Here is a 26,940-nt window from a genome sequence, read left to right as displayed (position 1 = left end):
TATTTAACTATAAAAATAACAATAATAATAATAATAAGAATAATATAAAATATAAAGATGAAAATATTTGAAACAAAAAGTATTTAATAGTACTCCGAAGCAATGTTGTAAAAAACCCGATTACTCGCCGATTAATCCCCGATTAATCATTTTTAGGATTAATCCATTCCGATTTTTAAAAATCCATTTAATTAAACGTTTAACGTCAATTGCTGGATCAAAATCGAATTTAGTAATCAAAGTTAGTCAAAGTCAAAATTGGTTAACATTTTAACATGAATTTAAACTAGAATTTTATAGTTTTGAAGCAAAATGAACAATTTTAAACAATTATGTTAAAAATTATCTTTATATTTGTGGTTTTTTTTCTATAATTACACATATAATTTTTAAAATTTAATATTTAAATGTATACAGTATAATCCGATTAATCTCCGATTAATCCCCGAATTATTGATTAATCCTTCCAAAATCCCGACCGATTAATCCCCGAATAGCGAATTTTGCAACCTTGCTCCGTAGTATCTTAGAAAATTAATCAAAACTTTCGACAAAGGTAAAAAGTTCAATAAATTATGAAACGCGTATCTTCGCCCTCAAGAATGTCCAATATGTAAAAAAGAGAAACTATCAGAAACATAAATGAACTTCCCTTATAAAAATGACGAGAATATTTTGATCATTAATTAATTATGATAATAAATTTATACAAATAATATAATAATAATAATATAGAATATACAATATACAATTATGATAATAAATCTATTAAAAATGGTAAAAATATATACACTCATGAATAAAATTATTTGAATTTAGTTTCTAAAGGTGGATGTGATCTATGGAAAATATATCAGATTCGAATAGAATCAAATAACTAATTAATGGATCGGACTTAACAATTCGCTTTATTTGTTAACTTCACGAAGGTTTGATTTAACATGTAAAAAGGTAAATGATACGAAGTGTATTGAAACGAAAAGAATATTTTAATTTTAATTTAATTCAATATTCTAAAATCTAAAATTCTAATAAAACAGTACATATATACTTCTTTTTCGCTGTGTGTGCTCTCTACTCGTTTTTTTTTTTTTTTTTTTTTTTTTTTTATAAACTTAAAAACCTAAAAACTGCAATTACTGAAACTTCGACGAAACTGCAGAGCGTATAATTACGAGAGCAAAACCCTAAAATCGTCATTGTTTTACTCTATATATATTGTACAGGTACATTATCATATTTTATTTTCTTTTTCTAAAATACAAATTGAGCCTTCATAGCTACTGACAAGCATTATTCGCTAGTCGGTGAGTTCTTTTTTATTTTCGTGTTTCCGTAATTTTAATTCCTAGTTCTGTCAAAATCATCGTTGTAATTGCACATTGCGTGATTTAAACTTAAAGGTTAAATAGATTAACATATAAGTTTTTTGTTGTACGGTAAGGATTAGGATTAAATGTTAATGTAATTATTGTGTTTATTATTTGTTCATAGAGCTGTGTGTGTGTGCGCTTGTGAGATTTTGAATTGAGTCGGTGTCATCTCTCCTGCGACAGTTATCGGAATGAGTAGCGGTGGCTCGCCGTACAGGCGACAACGGAAGGATTTAGAGTCTGGCGGTGGAAGTAGCGGCAGTTTTACGGATTATGAGTCGGCTCATGATCCGTTTGATATTGTCAGTACAAAGAGTGCTTCTGTTGACCGCCTTCAACGATGGAGGGTAACGTTTCTCATAATTATTTTTTTATTTTTATTATTTTTTATTTTTTAAATATTGATACTAACCGTCAGAAAAGGAATTTTGTTTGTGAGTTGTTTATTATGATTTTATTGTTAGTTTTTTCTATGTGTAAATTTGTACATATGTCGATAGTTGTGAATTATTCTGCAAGTTTTTGTAAGCGATTTGTAAGGTGTATTTCGATGAGTGTAACAATGAATTCTGTTATTGTAAGGTGGCTCACAATATTTGTGTATGCACATAAGGAAGTAGGGATTGCGCTGTGACATATCGATATCATTAGTATGATAATATGCTAATATAACTTTGATATAAGCTGTTGATGTACATGTTTAGTATAGAATATGAATATGAATATGAATATGAATATGAATATGAATATGAATATGAATATGAATATGAATATGAATGTAGTGGGATGTGTCTGATTATTGTGAAGGAAAATTAAGTTTTCTGTTATGTAACTACTAAATCAAATCATATTGTGCGGTTCTGTGATGTTTACTCGATGTAGTCGTATGTACGTCATTGTGATTTGTGTAGGACTATTTGATGACTACGTATTATATACATGAAGAGATAGTTTTGTTGGCATCTGCTAATTGTGTAACATACAAATATAGGAAGATTTTATATTCATGTGATTAATTTAAGTGTGCTTCTAATTAGACATCTCTAGGTTGTTTTGTTATTTTTAACTAAATGTAGAAATATTCAGTATGTTTGGGTGTTTTTATGCATGTTATATAACGTCTCGCAGATAGTTTCCAAAAGAGTTTACAACACATTTTAGTTACCGGTTTTGAATTGTGATTCTCAACTTCGTTCGCTAATCAGCAATTAAATAGTTTTGTTAGTTTACTAGTATGATATTGAGCCTATATCTTCAAGTTTGGCTATATGATTATGCTTAGATGATGAACTAAAAACATGAATATGTGATCATATTTCATCTACACTGGACTTTTTATGCTTCGTTGTTATTTCGTGATCAAACTAATGATTGTGTGATATAGCAAGCTGCACTTGTGTTAAATGCTTCCCGTCGGTTCCGATACACTTTGGATTTGAAAAAGGAGGAAGATAAGAAGAAAATTATAGCAAAGATCAGAACTCATGCGCAAGTCATTCGAGTAATGTTATCTGATCTCATCTTTTTACATATAATATAATGTACCTTGAATATACTGCTAAGTTGGTGCCTTGGTGGTATTGGTTTTTTCAGGCTTCCTACCTTTTTCAAGCAGCTGGAGAAAAGGAAGATGGTATCTATTTTTGCATACTCACCCACCCACCCACCCACATACATATATCTGTGTATTTGTGTATTTATATTACCTTGATATTCAAAGTTGTTGTTGTTGCAACAGGAATCCCAAAAGCCCCTCCATCTCCTATTCCTACTGGTGATTATGACGTTAGTCCGGAACAACTTGCTTCCATGACCCAAGATCATGATATTGCTGCTTTGCAGAACTTCGGAGGGGTAAGTCCTATATAGTAGATGACATCATTTATTATGTGGATGACATCATTTATTATGTGGATGACATCATTCATTCTTTATGTTCCATGAACACAACAGGTTAAAGGGTTGGCAGAAAAGTTGAAGACAAGTCCTGATAAGGGTATTCCTGAAGACGAGTCGAACATATTGGATAGGAAAAACGTGTTCGGTTCAAACACGTATCCACGAAAGAAGGGACGAAGCTTTTGGGTACTAGCTCATTATCTTAAGTTTCTACTCTGAGCTACATTTATGATGTTTAAGGATTAATTTATGTGGCGTGTTAACTAATTGTGTGACTTTGCATATGACAGAATTTTCTGTTTGATGCTTGTCGAGATACCACCTTGATCATCTTGATGGTTGCCGCTGCTGCTTCTTTAGCTCTGGGAATAAAAACAGAGGTTAGCGAGTCAATACTTAACTATTTCTACATTATACATTATATATGGTTGCTCACGTACTTTCCGTTTTTATGTAACATATAATCGTTCTGTTTTTCAGGGGATCAAAGAAGGTTGGTATGATGGTGGAAGCATAGCTTTGGCTGTTATAATTGTCATAGTTGTTACAGGTACTTTATTAAAATAATATATCCAGTTTATGTTTGTTTTACGACAACTAAATTAATATCGAATTGAATTTTTGTTTGAAGGATCAGAATTTTATACTAAACACAGTTTCATCTTTTAACATTCTTTTGTTGCTTATCATTTCTGTAGCTATAAGTGATTATAAACAATCACTTCAATTTCAAAATTTGAATGAGGAGAAGCAGAACATACAATTAGAGGTGGTAAGAGGTGGAAGGAGGGTCAAGATTTCTATATTTGACATTGTCGTTGGGGATGTCATACCTTTAAAAATTGGTGACCAGGTAAAATAATAGTTCAATATTATTATTTTACATCTCTCTATAGTAACGTGACGTTTTATGATTTCCATTTAACACTCTGTTTAACTGTAATCATTAACCAGGTTCCTGCTGACGGAGTTTTAATCTCCGGTCACTCCCTTTGTATTGATGAATCAAGTATGACTGGGGAGAGTAAAATTGTAAGTTCCGTCTAATTAGTTGCACTGCATTTCATATTTTATTATCTCTGTTGTTGTAGGTAGATGACATACACTTTTCATGATGAAACAGGTTTGTAAAGATCAAAAATCACCATTTTTAATGTCGGGATGCAAGGTGGCTGATGGCTATGGTACTATGCTGGTATGAATGATTCTATACCTTTTGTTAATGTTCATTGCATGTAAGCGACATATAAGTATATATTCAATAATGTTGTTTACAAAATCCATTGTTAGGCAACTAGTGTTGGAATACATACTGAATGGGGGTTGCTTATGGCTAGCATCTCAGAAGATAACGGTGAGGAAACCCCGTTACAGGTTAGTTTTCTTTAAGTAATCTAATTGTCTAGTTAGCGAGAAAAATATATATTTTATGTAATTTCTAGGTGAGATGTATTGATTCTGACTAGGTGCGTTTGAATGGAGTGGCGACATTTATTGGTATAGTTGGGCTTGTGGTAGCTGTATCTGTTCTTGCGATCCTTCTCATCAGGTAAATTATAGTTTTATGTTACACTAAATTGACTGCTGTATATTGTTTTGTTCTATATTTGAGTTGGCAATTACTGTTTGGTAGGTTTTTTACTGGACATACAAGGGATGACCAAGACCGAGTAGAGTTTATTGCCGGGAAAACTACTGTCGGGAAAGCTATTGATGGTGCGATTAAAATCTTTACTGTTGCGGTATGTGTTTTCTGCAGGTTTAGTCAATTGTTGATTATTGTCGTAGTTAACTTTTGAGAGTAATTTTATCTTTCTATTTTTAGTATCTGAATATGATCCGAGTCCCATATTGTGTTATATATAGGTCACTATTGTTGTTGTTGCGGTGCCAGAAGGGCTTCCACTGGCTGTTACTTTAACGTAAGTTATCTATTCCTTATAATCAGGTGTTTTCTTCATTTTCTTCAATTTATCTATCAGTTATTATTTATTAAATCTGAATGATTCCTTCAGCATAATCTGCTTATCCTACAAGTCATACTGCCAAAAAAAAATTTGAATCAAGTTTTGAATGACTATCTTGTTCATCATTACAGGCTTGCTTATTCGATGCGCAAAATGATGGCGGACAAAGCATTGGTAGGTTAAATAGTTTCTTCACAAAATTTAATGGGCTTGGATTATGGAGTATATAATTTTCTGATATGTAGTTGCTAATTTTTATAAATGCAGGTTAGGAGATTATCAGCGTGCGAAACAATGGGGTCCGCCACCACAATCTGCAGCGATAAGACCGGGACCTTGACACTAAACTTGGTGAGTATTTAGCTTCCTTTAAATAATTCATGCTATGATAAGTGATAGAAAGTTTTTTATAATTTATATCTTGTCACTTGTTTTTGTTTATTTTAGATGACTGTGGTTGAGGCTTATATTTGTGGCAAGAAAATCGATCCTCCAAATAACACTTCAGAATTACCAGCACGCATCGTATCTCTTCTTACTGAGGGTGTTGCTCAGAATACGACTGGCAGTGTGTATTTACCTGAGGTAATTTTATTTCTTTATAGCAAGTTTGCTGTGATAATAGTCTTTGAAGGTATAATTTTACTGTGTTGGTGGTGTTTAATAGGGTGGCAAAGAAATTGAGGTTTCTGGTTCACCAACAGAGAAGGCCATCCTTCAATGGGGAATCAATGTTAGTTACCCATTCCCGATACGTATTTACATCTCTTTTGTTTCATACATATGATATGTATGATATGATGTAAATTTGTTATTATTGTTTACATTTCAGCTTGGAATGAATTTTGAGGCGGTGCGGTCAGAGTCTTTACTCATTCATGCATTCCCCTTCAACTCAGAGAAAAAACGAGGAGGAGTTGCAGTGAAACGGGTAATTATACAGCCTCAACAAGATTATATAACCACATAGACTTGGTTTCAACAAATTAATTTTGTAACACAGCTTTATTAACGAAAGTTTATTTGATTTTGCAGACTGATTCTGAAGTTCATGTACACTGGAAAGGGGCTGCTGAAATCGTATTAGCTCAATGCACAAGATACATGGACAGCAATGAACAACTTGTTCCCCTCGATGAAGCAAAAGTACGATTCAGAACTCACAATATTTTAATTTATTTTAGCACTTTTGTTTGCTTGAAAAGTACTTATTTTGACTGTTTCTAAACTTACAGGTTGAATATTTCAAGAAGGCGATTGAAGATATGGCGGCTGGAAGCTTGCGTTGTGTTGCTATTGCGTTCCGACCGCTAAACGCGGAAACCGTGCCAACAGACGAAGAAGAGTTGTCAAAGTGGGAATTACCCGAAGCTGATCTTGTTTTGCTAGCAATAGTTGGTTTGAAGGTATAATATTACCGATTAATTCATGTACCACTTAGTTTATTATTTAATCTAAATATCTAATAGATGTGTAAAAGTTGTTTATGCATGATTTATAAATTTATAAATGCAGGATCCTTGCCGACCAGGTGTCAGAGACGCTGTCCAACTTTGTGTAAAGGCTGGTGTGAAGGTAATATTCATCGTTCTAAATGTTTGATGTACATTTTAATGTTGTGTTTTTATGCAAATAGTTCTCACTTTTTTATACAGGTTAGAATGGTGACTGGTGACAATCTTCAAACTGCAAAAGCAATTGCATTAGAATGTGGTATACTCGGGTCAGATGTAGACGCGACCGAGCCTAACCTAATCGAAGGGAAATCGTTTCGTGCAATGTCGGAGGCACAGAGACTACAAGTTGCTGACAGGATATCGGTAAGTGATTCGAGCCCAACCATAATACCTGTATGTGTGAGACAGAATAGAAAAACATGTTTGTTGATGTGTATGTGTGATGGTGTTGTTAAAACAGGTGATGGGGCGTTCATCTCCTAATGATAAGTTGTTACTGGTGCAAGCGTTGAGGAAGAAAGGGCATGTTGTTGCTGTAACTGGAGATGGAACTAACGATGCACCTGCATTACATGAAGTAACTATAATTCTCTATTATTTCGTGTTTTCATATTGTGAAATCAGCGTTAATTTGTCTTGTCTTTTTTCTTCTTTGATTCTAGGCTGATATTGGTCTTGCTATGGGCATACAAGGGACTGAAGTTGCTAAAGAAAGTAGTGACATCATTATATTAGATGACAATTTCGCTACTGTTGTGAAGGTAATTAATTTCATTTCTAAATCAGTAATTTAATGATATATTTAATTTAATTTAATTGGTGATCAATCTCTGAAATCTCTTCAACATAACAGGTTGTTCGTTGGGGAAGATCTGTCTATGCAAATATCCAGAAATTTATCCAGTTTCAGCTTACTGTAAACGTTGCTGCTCTAATCATTAATGTTGTGGCAGCAGTTTCTTCTGGTGATGTCCCACTGAATGCAGTGCAGGTTTCTCATCTGTTCTCTTTTATGCCAGTTTATGGATTCAGTATTGTGTAAGAATAATTTTTTTAATCTTTAATTTTAATTTTATCGATCTGTATACAGCTGCTTTGGGTGAATCTTATCATGGATACTCTCGGTGCACTCGCGCTCGCAACTGAACCACCCACAGATCACCTCATGGACCGCCACCCCGTTGGCCGCAGGTTATATTTTGCAACAACTGAAAATTACATTACAGTGTAATTATTCACTCGTATAATATTTGTAACCTTGTTTTTTTCTTTCTTTTTCAGGGAGCCTCTTATAACAAATATTATGTGGAGGAATTTGCTGATACAGGTTTATGTTGTGAAAATTTACAGTTAATGATGTTGCGTTTCTTGATTTAAGATATTAATGATATTTGTTTGTGATGAAACACAGGCTTTTTATCAAGTGTCTGTTCTCCTTGTACTCAATTTCAAAGGCAGAGAACTGTTGCATTCACAGCATAAGCCTAATGACCATGCTATCAAAGAGAAAAATACTCTGATTTTCAACGCGTTTGTCTTTGCACAGGTGATTATGATGACTTTAGCTATGTATATAATTTTTGTTTTAACGAGACACTAACTCTTGTAGATAAATGCAGATATTCAACGAGTTTAACGCAAGGAAGCCCGATGAGTTTAATGTTTTCAAAGGAGTTACTAAAAACCGACTGTTCATGGGTATTGTGGGCCTTACTGTGATTCTTCAAGTAAGACAACATGTTTCCTCTTTTTTTATCACTTGAAAATAAATGTACAAATCTAATATTGTTGCATTCATCTCTATATGTTCCAGATTGTCATAGTTATGTTCCTTGGAATATTCACCACTACTGTAAGACTGAGTTGGCAATTATGGCTAGTGTCTATCGTTATCGGCTTTATCAGGTCTGTTTTATAATTCAACCAGTTGGGAAGGGTTATGGGTCATTATATGTTCAAGTAAAAAGGAGTGACTTTGGCTGTGGGTCGAAATGGGTTGACCCACAACACTTATTCATGCTCTGATTGTTTTAATGATAGTCTAGTTGTGTATATTATCTGATTTTAAAATTTCTAATTCTATGTCATTATTCATCAGTTGGCCTCTTGCGGTTGTTGGGAAATTCATACCTGTTTCTGAGAAGCCCTTCAGCGAATATTTTACTGGCATGTTTGCATGTTGCATCCCACGTCACAAAAAAGAAGGTACATGTTTATAAACCACTTTCTGTTTAATAGGTCATTAAAGCAGATGGTTGTAACTTAAAGTCATTCTTGTTTTTTTTTTTCTTTCCAGAATCATCTAGAAGAAATCAGGAGGATTTATGAATACAAACAGCTTTCTGAAGGAATAGTAGAGACTAACAAATAGCAACTTATACATATTATTAAACTTATGGTATCTTAGCTTGAAGCTTTTGTTGACTTGTTTCATGTCGGGTTGGTACTTAGTTGAGGATTTGGATTTGTGTTTACTGTTACTACCATTTTGTCATCTGATGCATTTCGTATGCCTGAGCCTAATCTGAACAAGCTGTACATGCTGGAAAATCGCGTTTTAAATATAATTTTCTCCCAATTTATGTGTTATGTCTGTACATAAATTAAAATCACATGATAAGATCTTGATGTAGCAGAGAATGGAAATGATGCATGGCCTTTTCTACCGTAGGGGCATATCGACCACTTATATATGCTGGTGACTCCAATCCTCTTTGAACCGATTCACACAGCACAATATCTTCCATCTAGAAATCAAAAAAGTTTTATTCGGTCATATTTAATTTGACAAACATAAATTAACTCGACTGTTACAGTGTTTCCATACCTGAACTTTTTCACTGTCTTCTAAACTCTTAGCCACAAAAACCTCATCATCCTACAAAAACCACCGTTTATGCACCAATTTGGTGTGACTAAGCACTAAGCAGGGTTTGGTTCAAAAGTTACCTTTAAAGAAGCATCAAGAAAGTAATCAAAAACCACTTTGCACCGCCTGGGTCCCAATGGAAGTACCAGATTCGTGTCCATCCATGGCCCGTACCTATTCACCATGAAGTTTGGATAAATGAAAGCATATAAAGATTTTGATCCAAGCCTATCAAAATCTTCTTGACCCTGATCTTCACCACCATCACACCTTTGTATGCTTACTTTCTCATATACCTTACATAACAAATTTAATAGCATGCTAACTGCAATTAGAAGTCTACATCAAGTTAAATATTGCGTCAGACTTGAGTTGAAAACAATATGTAAAATGCGGGTGAGTAGAGTATTAGAAGACTAAAATAGTGCGTACTGTGGTGGAATAGGAATCGAGCTTGAGACCTGATGCAAGATCTTTATGTGCAAAAGGTACATGATACCCACCATCTAAGTAATTGTCACAAAATACCTGTAACAACAGTTGACCATCATGAGATTTATACAAAACGCCCTATAGAGTTCAAAAACCATACCTTCCAGTTACACTCAATTGTATATTCGAGTCTGCAAAGATAGCTTAAAGAAGTATCAACCCCGTTAGTAGTTAATATCCCCGAAGTGCTACCAAGCCACTCCAGCCCCACATCATCGTCATTTTGTTGTTGATCAAACGGGTCTCTTTTCAAATCAAGAAGGATAAACGGCCCCCAAACAGCCACCCTCAGTGGAACAAGTCCAAATTCCTACTCATCAAGATGAACATATTATTAACCATTGGGAATTAATTAATAGCAAAAGCCAGATGAAGGCATACTTTAACATTAAAGTTCTTTATCCCTGTAATTCTGGTCGCCTTTAAAAGCGATCCATCCAATCCATACGTCCACCCCTGAAAAGTTTAAAAGAGTTGGTTCAGTCTCATATTATATACCTATATCTAAAAGGTAAAGTGGAAATGAAAAGTATTATTCATTTTTCCACTTTTCGCAAACTTAACCCCTTAACTTTCATTAAAATACAAATCGAACCTACCACTTTATACATATATTTTTCCCCAAAGGTAAAGTGGAAATGAATAGTACTATTCATTTTTCCACTTTTCGCAAACTTAACCCCTTAACTTTCATTAAAATACAAATCGAACCCCCCACTTTATACATATATTTTTTCCCAAATTTCACAAGCTTAACCCCCTAACTTTTATTAAAATACAAATCGAACCCCCAATTTACTAACTTTTTTTTTTTTATACTAATATTCAATTTTCACAAACTTAACCCCCTAACTTTTATTAAAATACAAATCGAACCCCCACTTTATACGTAAAGTTTTTTCAAATTTCACAAACTTAACCCACTAACTTTTATTAAAATACAAATCGAACCCCCACTTTACTAACTTTTTTTTTTTAAATAAAACCCGAACGCTAAAAGAAGCAACTTTCACAAAAGGAACAACCCTTCAATGTTATGTCGAAAAAAATTCTTTTTTACAAAATAGATCAAGACTTTTTTTTTAACTCGCATTCAAAACGGAGCCCCCGCGCGAAGCGAGGGCTCCACAACTAGTTCATAACAAAAAGAGTCAACCCAGTGACCAGTAACGGATGATTATCAGGTGGTAGCCGTAGAAGATAACTCACATGATAAGGACATACAAAGCAAGACCCTTTTCCACTTCCAGAGGCCAAAAGTGAGGCATGATGACGACAAACATTATGAAATGCACGCAATTCGCCATTTCCATCACGACACACCACATATTCTACATTTCCTAATCTGTCATATTTCAGTTAACTAATTAACAAAACCCATGTACTCCTGTAGAATTATAATACGTATTAATAATTAATAATACTATATACTATATATACCTTCCAGTAAAGTAACTGTTAGCCTCTTGAATTTGTGCAGTACATCCTACACAAAATAACACAACATATCATTATGAAATATATATACACTTTTGACTTTTATGGTCAAACTATTGCTAATCATGAAATAAATAACTTGACTTTTTAAAGATTCAAACACTTAATTAGTTAATTATCAACATGATCATCACTGTATTACAATTTACAAGTACAATTACAATTACAATTACAATTACAATTACAATTACAATTACAATTACAACAAGCTATAAATGAAGATTCTCTATATGTGTGTATATATGAAGTTGCGTTTGAAAAGTCAACCGATCTGACATCAAATTCAAACAATAACATACATATAAAGTAGAAACAGATAGAGAAATGGGATTATGTGTAAAGATTACCAACTGCCTGCCATCCTTTGAAGAAGACTTGATCGAATTCAAGAGAGAGAAAAGAAGGGGAAGTGTACCATGAACTTGGTGGGGTCAGGGCTTCTTCAATTGGGATTTTGGGATTGAATTTATGGACTAAATCTTGGGGTGTTTGGAGTAAAGCGTGATTGGGCTCATGGGAGTTTGTTATGTGTAATGAATTGAGCGATCGTGGGTGTTGTAAGGTTGAATTTAGGTAAACATTTTTGAGGTTACAGAATTGAAGATTAATGGTGTTCATCATCATCACCACCACTATGATCCTTCACATTGGGGGGTGGTTGTGGTAAGTGACATGTAAATCATAATTTATTTTTTGTCTTTTTCCGATTATGCTTACGATTTTAACCTTATAATTTATAATTTATTATAATGGGATTTTGGTAAAGTAAGGTTTCGTTACGTGATTGTATGTAGCGATTATCGTTCATTTTCTAAATTTTTTTTAATTGCGATTTGGTATCAGTCGGAGAGAAATTACTCACTTTCACGATCATTTGTCATACGATACATACGCGATGAGCAGGAACTCAAGGGGCCACACACTCACACTCACACTCACACATTAATCTGAGGGCATGAGCGCAACTTTTTCAGGATAAAACCTTCCATAGAATCGAACCTGCACATCCTTAAAAAGACACATGCCAACCCCACGAGCCCATGAGTAAACCTATGGGATACCACGCAAGACAAAGCTTGTTGGTAAGTCATTTTGTATCTGACAGTTAGCAAAATGTACAATGAAATAATGCATGTCACGACAGCCATAAGAGTTGTGGTTAGCAAAATCCTACAATTATAATTCACTTGTCTCACTTTTTATTTTATTGTCTAAGATAGTACCTCTTACCCTATCACAACAGAGGAACCATTGTTGACGTGGTACAACTCAACACCACAACGGGGCGCTATGGAGTAGTTGTGGAAGGAAATGTTGTGGTATTGTGGGGGCGAAGAACGGAATTTGCCCCTAAAGCAATTGAATGTGTTTTATTATGCTTACCTCAAAACTAAAAGAGTTATAAGTTGTATGACCTTACTACCACACAAACCTTTTGTAGCAGAGATATCATCTTCAAAGAAGACATTTTTCCTTTTCAGTCACAAACTAATACTAAATCAGTACCAAATAACTCCATTTTTCCAACTACACAACCATCTGTCCCAACTGAAGAAGATATTTCTTCAGTTGATCCAATCATACATACCTTATCTAGTCTTACTCACTCTTCTCCTTCTCCATTTGATTCATCTGACCAACCTAATAATTCATCTACTTCTATCCCATCTAATTCTTCAACCAATATATCACAATCTACCAGAAAATCCACTAGAACTTCCAATGCACTATCATGATTTAAAGATTTCTTTGTTTCAACCGCAAAATCTTCCTTGGTCCATTCTACTGTATCTCGTGTATATCCCCTTTTTCATGATAATGACTTTGCATACATGAGTAAAGAATATAAAGCCTATGTTGCTAACATCATGACTGCTAAGGACCCAACTACTTATACTCAAGCTACTCAAAGTAAAGGTTGGATAGAAGTTATGGATAAAAAGATAGAAGCCTTGGAAAAAAATCAAACCTAAATACTTACTAGTTTACCCGAAGGTTGCAAAGAAATTTCTTCTAAATGGGTATATAGAACTAAGTATAAAGCAGATGGAAGTGTTGAAAGATTAATGGGTATCAAATCAATCTTAAAATCCACACCAGCTAAGCTAATTATACTTCCACGACAAATTTGATCAGCTTTCTCAAATTTTCCATTAGCTACCTCCACAAGATAAATCTCGTCCAAAGGAACTAATGACCAATCTAACTTAGAGCAAAAGTGTCTACATATATAACTCCTATCGGCACCAGTATCAAACAAGACAGAAGCTAATAGTTTATTGACAGTGAATGTACCTGTAACCAAGTCAGAGACTTGTAAATCACTTTACCATTTTCCGAATATTGTTAAAATAGAAAGATTTCTCAAATCAACGTGGGCCTTTCAACAGAGGCTTGTAATCATAATTCAATATATCTGATAATTCAATCATTTGATCTTATCTTCTAATTCCATTGATAAACATTTTGAAACAGATACAATCATATAAAGTATTTAATCTAATATTTTGTTTACGTTTCAAGTTATAATATATATATACATATACATATATAATCATATTCGTTTAATGGTTCGTGAATCGTTGGAACTTGGTCGAGGTTGAATGAATGTATGAACATAGTTTAAAATTCTTGAAATTTAACTTAACAAATATTGCTTATCGTGTCGGAAACATATAAAGATTAAAGTTTAAATTTGGTTGAAAATTTTCGGGTTGTCACAGTACCTACCCGTTAAAGAAATTTCGTCCCGAAATTTGAGTGAAAAGGTCGTGAATGATAATAAGTATGTTTTCATGATGCATACGGGCTGAAAATTAGAGTTTTATTATCAGCGAATAATTTGGATAAACAATCCATTTATATGAAGAGTACGAATGAAGCTAACATAGAAGAGTGAAATGAGTAAGTGTAAATTCATCTTATCATTTGACGTAGATATGATTGATTCCCAGATTTCAAGGGATTTGAAGAAAATCTTCTTAATAAGATTTGACTCTCGGGTAATCAAGGGAATTAGGATCCGCTTTAAATGCGATCGTCCATTTTAATTGTTCTGTCAGAGATTTTCTTATAAATTCACCTCCTTCGTTTCCTTACAACTCACACCTTCTGTTGATGCATTTTATGTAAGTCCCTAGACATCTACCCACGTCCATTGCAGGTACAACAGTTTACAGGCCACCATGATTGTTCGTTATTATACTATCCGTGTTTGTATGTGGTTACAGGAACTGCAGGAACGAGATTTAGATGTTTGACTATGTTAGACTTAGTCAGACATACGAGTGAAGCCTCACTAGTACAGCTGACAGGCTCATACGCATGGTTGATGCTGAGCTAAGTCACAATTACGACCTAAATAAGAAGACACGAGTGAGTGATCACCCGTACGGCTGATGAAGCCAACTCGTATGTGTGGTGAATGAATCGTATGGGTGAGTCAACAGCAGGGGTATATAAAGTCTTATGTTCTTCATTTTAAATTAAGCCTCTCATTTGTTACACACACTCAGATCTAGTGAGCTCCTCCGATTCTCTCTCAGTCCAAATCACCCAGGTGGTGAATAATAGCTCTAGGTGTTGATCTAAGCACACTTGATTTAGCTGTGATTTGACTAAATTAATCAAAAAAAACTTAACCTATTCACTAGAGGATTTGATTCACTTATTCCGCCATTGTGTGAGTTAAATCTGTTGATTTCTAAGTTCCTAGTCATGTTTCATCACCTTCTATTCTTTCCCCCTCAACTCATATTTTAAAGTATTCATCAATATGCTCCATCCAGTTCTGATTCTCGATATACTTCTAACTTTCATATCGGTCATTCTTCTTTTTCATCTACCGCCGGAAGAATCTATTTACTTCTACTATACTCTTGGGTTTATAGTGTTTCTAGTTCTCTCGTGTCTTTATATTGCTATATGCATCGATATATATGGTTTATAATTTATGGTTTATCGTTGGGCTTTATATGTTCCCTTATATTTCAAAGTCTCTGCTTCTGTCTTCTATAATCATTATCATTCACAATTAATGCTCTCTTTTATTTGCTGCAATTTATACCCCAATTTCTATTTCGGAATTTTGTCCTTTCGTTTCTTCTTCTTGCGATTAAGCACCGCTTGTAATGGTCCAGAATTCACAGATATGAATTTCAAAATGAACATTGTTAATGTTCTAGGAAGGAAATTGTGATGGCACGATCTTGACTTGTCAAATTACTAGAATACCTTGGAAAAGGCCGAATCATCAAGAAATATTTTCTTGATATTTTAGAGGTTAAATAGAATACAAGAGTCGTATAACATGGCACATGATGATGTTATGATCTGTGAATCATCACGTTCCATTTAGAAACTCAGCATGACTTACTGTAATATAATCACGTTGATCAAGTGTCATTATATTATACTAATTCATGCTTCAGTTCCCAACACTACTTCAAAATATTTCTATTTTAAACTTGAATGTTTCAGAATTTAGAAACTAAAATAGTTTCTTTTATGATGTAATACAGATAGCGCGAAGAGGTAAATGATTTCAAATAAGAAAAATTAAGAAAATATCTTCAGAAATATGGAGGATATTTATAATGAAAGATATGATGATATTTTAGAATATCTAAGATCAGAGGATGATGAAGAATATTATTCACAAGGGTTTAGAGTCAGGAGTAAGGTATTTGATAATAATTTCAGTAGACACTGAATCATTTGGATTCTTTGAAGGCAGGTTTAGTCTTTGTGATTTGTCCATAGCCTCCTTCATGGTTTGCTTAATCCGTTTTCCAGTTCCAAACCTTCTCTTTTTCTAAGCTTTTCCAACACACTATCCTTTATTATCAAACTTTTGACTGTTAAGGTCGTTTACAGTTTTTGCTGCTTCATCAGCATTTTCCAAACTTCGGAGAACTAGTTCGCAGTTTAGGGTGTTTTTCAGAAACTTCACATTCAAAGTATATAAGTCTAGGAGATAGACGTTATATATACACCTATAACTGTTGGCAGAGACATGCTGCAAGATTTCAAAATACTAATTGCTGATTCCCAGTAATTGGCATGACAATTCTTGTTACAAGATGCGGATGAGTAAATGATGGGGTTTCGATAAATATAATGACTTTTCGGAAAGTCAAAGATCAGTGAAGTTGTTGGTAAGTTTATTTTTAATGTGGTGAGACATAAAAGGTTCTCCGGTAACGATGACGAAAGGGTAACGTCTATATCAAGGTTATAATAAGACTGTTTCAACTGAAAAGTCGAAGTTGACTTGCTAAAGCTGTGACAAAACTGACTAATTTGAAAAGGAATCGCAAAGTTATTTTTGCTAATAAATGCCAAAGGGTCTGACACGGATACGTGTTAAATTATGACTCTGGTTTCGAGAGCTTTTCAGATGCAAGACTGTGGTTAATATGTGGTTGGATCATCATCTCGATTGTTTATTATTTGAAGTGTCTTCAGGAATTTTGAAGGGTTTTGAACACAGATTGTAATCGTTAATATACATATGATGTTCTAACACAGTTTTGAAGTCAAAGTATAGCTTGTGAAAGATGTAAGGATCTAAGAGTGATGATTTCGGTCATATCTCGAGTTGAATTCTGAGATTTCAAAATCAGAATATGCAATTAAATTTTGAATGAGTATGGTTGTTTTGATTTCTATAAAAGAATATATATTGTTTGAGAAAATAGTGAGTATAGTTGATGATTGCTGAATCAGATTCGAAGAATGTAACATATTAATTGTGAATTTATATATCTCTCGGGTATTACCTACCCGTTAAAAAAATATTTCACAATTAATATTTTGTACAAAAGAATTTTTATTACAGACTTTTTGAAAATATATATATATATATATATATATATATATATATATATATATATATATATATATATATATGTATATTTTCTTCAGATGTAATATCGATTTAATGAGTTAATATTAAATTAAACTCATTTAATTTACGGTTGAAACTAGAATTGAATAATCCCTTAAAGGCTTTAGAGATTACATAAGTATTACTTCAATAATATTGAAATTATGAATCAATACTTCGTTATTTGTTGGGGCATGATGTTGGTTTTCATTAAATTCTTGTGAACTTCGCAAAGTACGAATGATGTTATCTGAAAAGTTTCGAGTACATTGATGACGAAAGTGTAAAATCAACATATATTTGAATAATACACTTGATTTATTATGAATTGGAATTTATTGAATTGAGACAGAGGTTGTAGTTAACGATAGTTAAGTTGCGGATGAAGGACGTGCATTATTGCATATTAGTAATATGAATTAACCGAGTAGTTAAGATTCACACATAATAGCTTAGTACGGAAAGATTTATTATGGTTTAAAGATTTATATATAAGATATACATATAAATCCTTCAGTGGAAATGAGTTAATTCTTCATAACTCGTTGATACAATATACTCGTTGTTGATTCATAATGATGTCCACGGTGATTCTTGAACTGACGGAGCTTGTGAGGTTATAGGTGCTGCTAATGCTGATGCTGACAACACTGACGATGCTGGTGATGCTGGCGGTACTATTGATGCTGTTGGTAAAATAAGTCTAGTTTGTAAATCGTGCACCATTCTGGTCAGGATTTCTTTTATCATTTCGGTCCACTCATCTGATTTACGGTTAGATCTAGAATAAGTAATCTCTAAAATTTTAGAGATTACATAATCACCGTAAAATATTTCTCCGATGAAGTCATGAATTAATACTTCATCGTTTGTTGTTGTTGGTCTTCCATGTTATTTATAGGACGTATGACCTTGATACTCGTGGGACAGATTGTGGAGTTGAGGTTTACGATGCGGTTGTGGTTGGGGGTGGTAATGGTACTGTTGACGTTGATGTTGGTGGTACTGATTATGCTGCTGGTGCTGCTGCTGGTGTTTGTAACCTTTGCACCATATTCTCCAAAGCCACTACCCGAGCGCGAAGCTCGTTGACTTCTTCTATTACACCGGGATGATTGTCGGTTCGGACAAGCGGATAAATAAAATCTAGAATTTGATGTAGTATATAATCGTGACGAGATACTCTGGAAATGAGAGAGAAAATAGTGTTTCGGACAGGTTCGCCGGTAAGTGCTTCAGGTTCTTCGTCAAGAGGACAATGTGGTGGATGGAAGGGATCACCTTCTTCTTGTCTCCAATGATTGAGGAGGCTACGAACCCATCCCCAATTCATCCAGAATAGGTGATGACTGATTGGTTGATCCATTCCGGTCACACTGCTTTCGGAGCTTGAGTGGGATTCCATTTCATAATCCGAGGAACTTGAACTAATGACGAATTCCATTTCGTACGATTGAATAAAGGGTTTTTCGATATGAAATGATTTTTCGGCTATCGAATGGTATTCTAATTACATAGAATATATATATATATATATATATATATATATATATATATATATATATATATATATATAGATCAAAAGATTTCGTAGATTACGGAGGACTTTGCGGGATATGTCAGGCAAAGTTTAAAGTAACAGATACGATAAGATATGATTTAGCACATATGCTAAGATATGAATTTTTGTCTATACACTATTCATGCAATCAATGCAGCAAGACGTGTCTTAGACTAAAAATGATAAGCAGGTAATTTCCTGAGGATGATAAGTAGTTAATTTTCGACACAAAATGATAAGCAAAACATTTGACATGCAGGCACGGTCGAAGTCCAGACTCATTAATGCATCCTATCGACTTATCCGTTAGACACACTAATGCAGACCTGGTTCGCTAAGACCACCGCTCTGATACCAACTGAAAGGACCCGTTCATATACATTATAAATGATTCACAATAGTTGATTACATTGCGAGGTATTTGACCTATATATGATACATTTTACAAACATTGCATTCGTTTTTAAAAGACAATCTTTCTTTACATCGAAAATTGACAGGCATGCATACCATTTCATAATATTCACTATCCAACTCTAAATTGATTTAATAATAATCTTTGATGAACTCAATGACTCGAATGCAACGTTCTTCGAAATATGCTATTAAAGACTCCAAGTAATATCTTTAAAATGAGCAAATGCACAGCGGAAGATTTCTTTAACATCTGAGAATAAACATGCTTTAAAGTGTCAACCAAAAGGTTGGTGAGTTCATTAGTTTATCATAATCATTTATTTCCATCATTTTAATAGACCACAAGAATTTCATTTCCAGTTCTCATAAATATACGTCCCATGCATAGAGACAAAAATAATCATTCATATGGTGAACACCTGGTAACCGACATTAACTAGATACATATAAGAATATCCCCTATCATTCCGGGATCCTCCTTCGGACATGATATAAATTTCGAAGTACTAAAGCATCCGGTACTTTGGATGGGGTTTGTTAGGCCCAATAGATCTATCTTTAGGATTCGCGTCAATTAGGGTGTCTGTTCCCTAATTCTTAGATTACCAGACTTTAATAAAAAGGGGCATATTCGATTTCGATAATTCAACCATAGAATGTAGTTTCAATTACTTGTGTCTATTTCGTCAAACATTTATAAAAGCGCATGTATTCTCAGTCCCAAAAATATAAAGGGTAAAAAGGCAAATGAAACTCACCATACTGTATTTCGTAGTAAAAATACATATAACTTCATTGAACAAGTGCAAGGTTGGCCTCGGATTCACGAACGTATCAATATTGAGATTCAATATTGCAGGAAAGGTACGTAGACGCAACGGAAATGATAAACACTATATTGACCTCACGAGCATACCCATGAACCATACTCAATCACCTCCATAGCTATAACCCATAATTTCTTTAATCCTATCCCACTCGAAAACAATTTCGAAATCACTCGGACAGCACTCCGTCGTAATATTTTATGTATACTAATAATATCTTGAAATACGGAGTAAATATATATATATGTAAATCGATTGAGAGAGTTTAGAGAAAAATATTTTTAAGTTTCTATGAAATAATGAAACCTATTGAATTCTATTTATAATAGATTTTTGAATTATTAAAGTGAATTATTAAAGTATGAATTATTAAAGTGAATTATTAAAGTATGAATTATTAAAGTGAATTATTAAAGTATGAATTATTAAAGTGAATTATTAAAGTATGAATTATTAAAGTGAATTATTAAAGTATGAATTATTAAAGTGAATTATTAAAGTTAAAGTAAAGTAAAAATAAAGTAAATATAAAGTTTAAGTATAGTAAAAGTATAAAACTACATAATACGTATAATACGCGTATAAATATATATAATATTAATTTAAATCATTATATATATTTAATAAAATAAAATATAAATATCGTTATCTTTATCATACTAGTTAAGTAATGAGTTGTCAAAAGTGGTTCTAGATATTTATAAAAGTTATATACGTTTTAATAATAAAGTTCTTTTTAAACTGAAAACGTTTTTGTACGTTTGAAACTAAATAGATCAATCGAGTCTTTATGAGATTCAATCTTCCACTATCCTTTGTCTAGTTCTCAATGATTAACAATTTGTTCTTATTTATAAATCACTTTACCATTTTCCGAATATTGTTAAAATAGAAAGATTTCTCAAATCAACGTGGGCCTTTCAACAGAGACTTGTAATCATAATTCAATATATCTGATAATTCAATCATTTGATCTTATCTTCTAATTCCATTGATAAACATTTTGAAACAGATACAATCATATAAAGTATTTAATCTAATATTTTGTTTACGTTTCAAGTTATAATATATATACACATATACATATATAATCATATTCGTTTAATGGTTCGTGAATCGTTGGAACTTGGTCGAGGTTGAATGAATGTATGAACATAGTTTAAAATTCTTGAAATTTAACTTAACAAATATTGCTTATCGTGTCGGAAACATATAAAGATTAAAGTTTAAATTTGGTTGGAAATTTCCGGGTTGTCACATTGTTGAGGTAATTCAAGTCGGTAAGCTACTGGTCCGACATGATCTATAATCTTGAATGGTTCAATGTACCTTGGATTCAGTTTCCCCCGTTTACCAAATCGAACAATGCCTTTCCAAGGTGAAACCTTAAGCATGACCATGTCACCAATTTTAAATTCTATATCTCTTCTTTTACTGTCCGCATAGCTCTTTTGTACACTTTGGGCGACTTTTCAACCGTTGTTGAATTTGAATGATTTTCTCGGTAGTTTCTTGAATAATTTCTGGACCCGTAATTTGTCTATCCCCCACTTCATTCCAACAAATCGGAGACCTGCACTTTCTGCCATAAACTCGAGTGGTAACTGTTGTTGTAGGAAAATTCTGCTAACGGTAGATGTCGATCCCAACTGTTTTCAAAATCAATAACACATGCTCGTAGCATGTCTTCGAGAGTTTGTATCGTCCTTTCACTCTGCCCATCAATTTGTGGATGATAGACAGTACTCATATCTAGACGAGTTCCCAACGCTTGTTGTAACGTTTGCCAAAACCTTGAAAAAAATCTACCGTTCCTATCAGAGATAATAGAGATTGGTATTCCGTGTCTGGAGAAAACTTCCTTCAAGTATAACCGCGCCAACTTCTCCATTTTATCATCTTCTCTTATTGGCAGAAAGTGTGCTGATTTGGCGAGATGATCGACTATTACCCAGATAGTATCATAACCACTTGCAGTCCTTGGCAATTTAGTAATGAAATCCATGGTAATGTTTTCCCATTTCCATTCCGGGATTTTAGGTTGTTGAAGTAGACCTGATGGTTTCTGATGTTCATCTTTGACCTTAAAACACGTCAAACATTCTCCTACGTATTTAGCAATATCGGCTTTCATACCCGACCACCAAAAATGTTTCTTGAGATCTTTGTACATCTTTCCCGCTCCGAGATGTATTGAGTATCTGGTTTTATGCGCTTCCCTAAGTGCCAATTCTCTCACATCTCCAAACTTTGGTACCCAAATTCTTTCGGCTCTATACCGGGTTCCGTCTTCCCGAATATTAAGATGTTTCTCCGATCCTTTGGGTATTTCATTCTTCAAATTTCCCTCTTTCAAAACTCCTTATCGCGCCTCCTTTATTTGAGTAGTGAGGTTAGTACGAATGATTATATTCATAGCTTTTACCCGCATAGGTTCTCTGTCCTTTCTACTCAAAGCGTCGGCTACCACATTCGCCTTCCCCAGGTGGTAACGAATCTCAAATTCGTAATCATTCAACAACTCAATCCACCTACGCTGCCTCATGTTCAGTTGTTTCTGATTAAGTATATGTTGAAGACTTTTGTGGTCGGTATATATAATACTTTTGACCCCATATAAATAGTGCCTCCAAGTCTTTAATGCAAAAACAACAGTGCCCAATTCCAAATCATGAGTCGTATAATTTTGTTCATGAATCTTCAATTGTCTGGACGCATAAGCAATTACCTTCGTTCGTTGCATTAATACACAACCGAGACCTTGCTTTAAAGCGTCACAATAAATTACAAAATCATCATTCCCTTCAGGCAATGATAATATAGGTGCCGTAGTTAACTTTTTCTTCAACAACTGAAACGCTTTCTCTAGTTCATCCTTCCATTCAAATTTCTTCCCTTTATGCGTTAATGCAGTCAAGGGTTTTGCTATTTTGGAAAAATCTTGGATGAATCTTCTGTAGTAACCAGCCAGTCCTAAAAATTGGCGTATATGTTTCGGAGTTTTCGGGGTTTTCCACTTTTCAACGATTTCAATCTTTGTCGGATCCACCTGAATACCTTCTTTGTTCACTATGTGATCGAGGAATTGAACTTCTTTCAACCAAAATGCGTACTTTGAAAATTTAGCGTACAATTTTTCCTTCCTCAATAATTCTAGCACTTTTCTCAAATGTTCTTCGTGCTCTTGATCATTCTTTGAGTAAATAAGTATGTCATCGATGAAAACAATGACAAACTTGTCAAGGTATGGTCCACACACTCGGTTCATGAGGTCCATGAACACAGCTGGTGTGTTAGTCAACCCAAATGACATAACCATAAACTCGTAATGACCGTAATGTGTTCTGAAAGCAGTCTTCGGAATATCATCCTCCTTCACCCGCATTTGATGATACCCAGAACGTAAATCTATCTTCGAATAAACTGACGAGCCTTGTAGTTGATCAAATAAGTCATCGATTCTTGGTAGTGGATAACGGTTCTTGATGGTGACTTTGTTCAACTCTCGGTAGTCGATACACAACCTGAATGTACCATCCTTCTTTTTGACAAACAAAACAGGAGCTCCCCATGGTGATGTGCTTGGTCGAATGAAACTACGCTCTAAAAGTTCTTGTAATTGGCTTTGGAGTTCCTTCATTTCGCTGGGTGCGAGTCTGTATGGAGCACGAGCTATTGGTGCAGCTCCCGGTACAAGATCTATTTGAAATTCAACGGATCGGTGTGGAGGTAGTCCCGGTAATTCTTTCGGAAATACATCGAGAAATTCTTTTGCGACGGGAACATCACTGATGTTCTTTTCTTCGGGTTTGACTTCCTCGATGTGTGCTAGAATGACATAGCAACCTTTTCTTATTAGTTTTTGTGCCTTCAAACTACTAATAAGATTTAACTTTGCGTTGCTCTTTTCTCTGTACACCATTAAAGGTTTTCCTTTTTCGAGTACAATACGAATCGCATTTTTGTAACAAACGATCTTTGCTTTCACCTCTTTCAACCAGTCCATGCCAATTATCACATCAAAACTCCCTAACTCTACTGGTATCAAATCAATCTTAAACGTTTCGCTAACCAGTTTAATTTCTCGATTCCGACATATATTATCTGCTGTAATTAATTTACCGTTTGCTAATTCGAGTAAAAATTTATTATCCAAAGGCGTCAGTGGACAACTTAATTTAGCACAAAAATATCTACTCATATAGCTTCTATCCGCACCCGAATCAAATAAAACATAAGCAGGTTTTTTATCAATAAGAAACGTACCCGTAACAAGCTCCGGGTCTTCCTGCGCTTCTGCCGCATTGATGTTGAAGACTCTTCCACGACTTTGCCCATTTGTATTCCCTTGGTTTGGGCATTTACTCTTGACGTAGCCCGGTTTCCCACGTCCATAACAAATAAATGCGGCATTATTTGTCCCGACATTATTTGTTGCATTATTTTTGTTAATCACCGGTCCGTAGACTTCACACTTCGTCGCGCCATGACCACTTCTTTTACACTTAGTACACGTTATCGGGTAGAACCCATTCGGATGGTATCCTTCACACCTCTAGCATGGCTTCTGCCTTTTGTTATTATTGTTGGGATGTTTGTTGTTGTGGTTGTTGTTGTTATTGTTGAATCGGTTGTTATAGTTGTTGTTGGGGTTGCGATTTTTGTTATTGCGGTTGATGTTACGGTTGTTGGGATAGTTGTTGCGATTGTGATTGTGATTGTTGTCATTGTTGTATTGGTGACCCTTGTCACTGGTTTCTTCCCACTTTCTCTTGACTTGTTTCGTGTTGGTCTCTTCGGCCGCCTGTTCTTTAATCCTTCCTTCAATCTGATTTATGAGTTTGTGAGCCATTAGACTTGCCTTTTGTATGGAGGCAGGTTCGTGCGAACTCACATCTTTTTGAATTCTTTCTGGTAACCCTTTTACAAATGCGTCGATCTTCTCTTCTTCATCTTCGAATGATCTAGGACACAATAGGCACAACTATGTGAATCGTCGTTCGTACGAGGTGATGTCGAAACCTTGCGTTCCTAATCCTCTAAGCTCTACCTTGAGCTTATTGACCTCATTTCTGGGACGATACTGCTCGTTCATCAAGTGCTTGAATGCTGACCACAGTAGTGCGTAAGCAGCATCTTGTCCCACCTGCTCGAGATAGGTGTTCCACCATGTTAACACAGTATCTGTGAAGGTATGCGTAGCGTACTTTACTTTGTCTTCTTCAGTGTACTTACTTATGGAAAACACCGATTCGACATTCGCGGTCCACCGCTTCAATACGATTGGTCCTTCGGTTCCATATAATTCTAGAGGTTTACAGGCAGTGAATTCTTTGTAGGAGCATCCTACACGATTCCTTGTGGAATTAATTCCACTGCTAGATCCGGAGTTATTGTTGTTATTTTGCATTGCGGCCTGCACTGCGGCTATGTTCGCAACAAGAAAAGCACGGAAGTCTTCCTCGCTCATGTTTAAGTTCTGACGAGTCGTCGGTGCTATTTCCTTCAAAAATAGCCAAAAGAATTGAGTTAATTATATAGAATATTAAGTCAATAGTATTTCATAGCATAATATGAACTTATTTATAAAATTTTTTTCTTCATATTAGCGTTTTATAAGTTTTAATTCGGGTAGTACATACCTGTTAAGTTCATACTTAGTAGCTAACATACAATTCAACTACTACAATTCTATATGAAAAATTGATTACAATAAATTTCACGTTCAAACTTTTATACAATAATTTACAAACGTACAATACCGCTATTTTACATATAGCATGAAATATAGCACACAATAACTTTGATACAAGGCAATTGCGAAGACAATTCTAGTTTAACGCAAGTTGTTCCGCGAAGGCAATAAAGATACGTAATTCATAGGTCCAGAAGCAAGTCATGCATTCGGGTTTTACTAATACTATTTTTAACGACCCGTCAAAGTACACTTGACGACCATCGGTATCTTGGTCCCACAGCTTGATCATAACTCTATATGAATTTGATAAATAACCTTGCATTCTTTATTTAAAAATGATTTCCCATAAAGGAAACCTACCAAGATATGTAAGTTTAGAAAAACCATACATTATTACTTAACCCAAAAGTTGACCAAAACAAAGTCAACTACATCCGCTATTAAATGTATCAAAATAGAATGCATGTTAATGTTTAACAAAAGCTGCCATCATAAATATGCAGACTCTCTAAGCACAGCGGAAGCAATCAATCATGAACCTGAGAATAAAACATGCGAGTAACTGTCAACAAAAATGTTGAGTGAATTATAGGTTTAATATTGCAAACAATATTTAATATAAACCATAAAAATTTATGTTTGAAAACATAAAAACTCCTTTTTGGATCACAAAATTATATGCTAGAAAACATATAAAAATATTATTCCATTTTCCGTGAGCCACCTGGTAACCACTTAACCATTTATTTACCCTTGCCAAACACAATAAATAATATACACTGAACAAGTGTATCTTTAACTAAATACGAAGTACTAAACATTTCGATTATAAATTGCTAGCGCGACTAGCTCGAAATGGGGTTGTCAAACCCGATAGATCTATCCGTAGGATTCGCGTTCACCAGTAGAAACCAGTGATTACAGTTACCAGACTAGGGAATACTTTTGTTCAACTCACAATGAATAATTTAAACCAACCTCCACTTGAGTCCAAAA

General features: G+C 34.3%; 2 protein-coding genes across 3 annotated transcripts in view; one reads left to right on the top strand and one right to left on the bottom strand.

Annotated features, from left to right (window-relative positions):
* Positions 1-1,513: 1,513 nt before the first annotated feature.
* On the top strand, positions 1,514-9,436 carry LOC139883309 (calcium-transporting ATPase 10, plasma membrane-type-like). Of its 2 annotated transcripts, XM_071868309.1 has the most exons (33): positions 1,515-1,720; positions 2,758-2,874; positions 2,967-3,006; positions 3,112-3,227; positions 3,327-3,458; positions 3,563-3,652; positions 3,753-3,822; positions 3,971-4,125; positions 4,227-4,304; positions 4,396-4,467; positions 4,563-4,646; positions 4,739-4,821; positions 4,906-5,014; positions 5,139-5,194; positions 5,371-5,413; positions 5,507-5,590; positions 5,687-5,824; positions 5,907-5,972; positions 6,072-6,170; positions 6,275-6,385; positions 6,475-6,645; positions 6,755-6,814; positions 6,895-7,059; positions 7,157-7,273; positions 7,359-7,457; positions 7,550-7,687; positions 7,787-7,887; positions 7,978-8,023; positions 8,108-8,242; positions 8,316-8,423; positions 8,510-8,601; positions 8,795-8,901; positions 8,993-9,436. In XM_071868309.1, exons 1-33 carry the CDS (start codon positions 1,565-1,567, stop codon positions 9,022-9,024), a joined length of 3,270 nt encoding a protein of 1,089 aa, XP_071724410.1. In that variant the 5' UTR covers positions 1,515-1,564; the 3' UTR covers positions 9,025-9,436. The 2 variants fall into 2 exon arrangements, with proteins under 2 accessions (XP_071723879.1, XP_071724410.1); XM_071867778.1 differs by having other exon boundaries at positions 1,514-1,720; positions 2,967-3,227.
* The window catches only part of LOC139848532 (choline monooxygenase, chloroplastic-like), a 125,103-nt gene continuing 107,086 nt past the window's right edge, over positions 8,924-26,940 (bottom strand). The window contains exons 3-14 of the mRNA XM_071838263.1: positions 13,162-13,359; positions 12,938-13,027; positions 12,494-12,652; positions 11,902-12,194; positions 11,498-11,543; positions 11,267-11,402; positions 10,439-10,513; positions 10,158-10,367; positions 9,998-10,093; positions 9,646-9,861; positions 9,524-9,574; positions 8,924-9,443 (exon numbers count right to left, since the gene is read on the bottom strand). Of these exons, the coding sequence (XP_071694364.1) occupies positions 9,306-9,443; positions 9,524-9,574; positions 9,646-9,861; positions 9,998-10,093; positions 10,158-10,367; positions 10,439-10,513; positions 11,267-11,402; positions 11,498-11,543; positions 11,902-12,194; positions 12,494-12,652; positions 12,938-13,027; positions 13,162-13,359 (1,708 nt within the window). The 3' untranslated portion in view covers positions 8,924-9,305. The remainder of the gene's footprint in view (positions 9,444-9,523; positions 9,575-9,645; positions 9,862-9,997; positions 10,094-10,157; positions 10,368-10,438; positions 10,514-11,266; positions 11,403-11,497; positions 11,544-11,901; positions 12,195-12,493; positions 12,653-12,937; positions 13,028-13,161; positions 13,360-26,940) is intronic.

Source organism: Rutidosis leptorrhynchoides, chromosome 1 (assembly GCF_046630445.1).
Source record: "Rutidosis leptorrhynchoides isolate AG116_Rl617_1_P2 chromosome 1, CSIRO_AGI_Rlap_v1, whole genome shotgun sequence".
NCBI classification, from domain to species: Eukaryota; Viridiplantae; Streptophyta; class Magnoliopsida; order Asterales; family Asteraceae; genus Rutidosis; species Rutidosis leptorrhynchoides.
The sequence above is the reverse complement of the archived record's forward strand: the minus strand, read 5'-3'. Positions and strand labels throughout refer to the sequence as shown.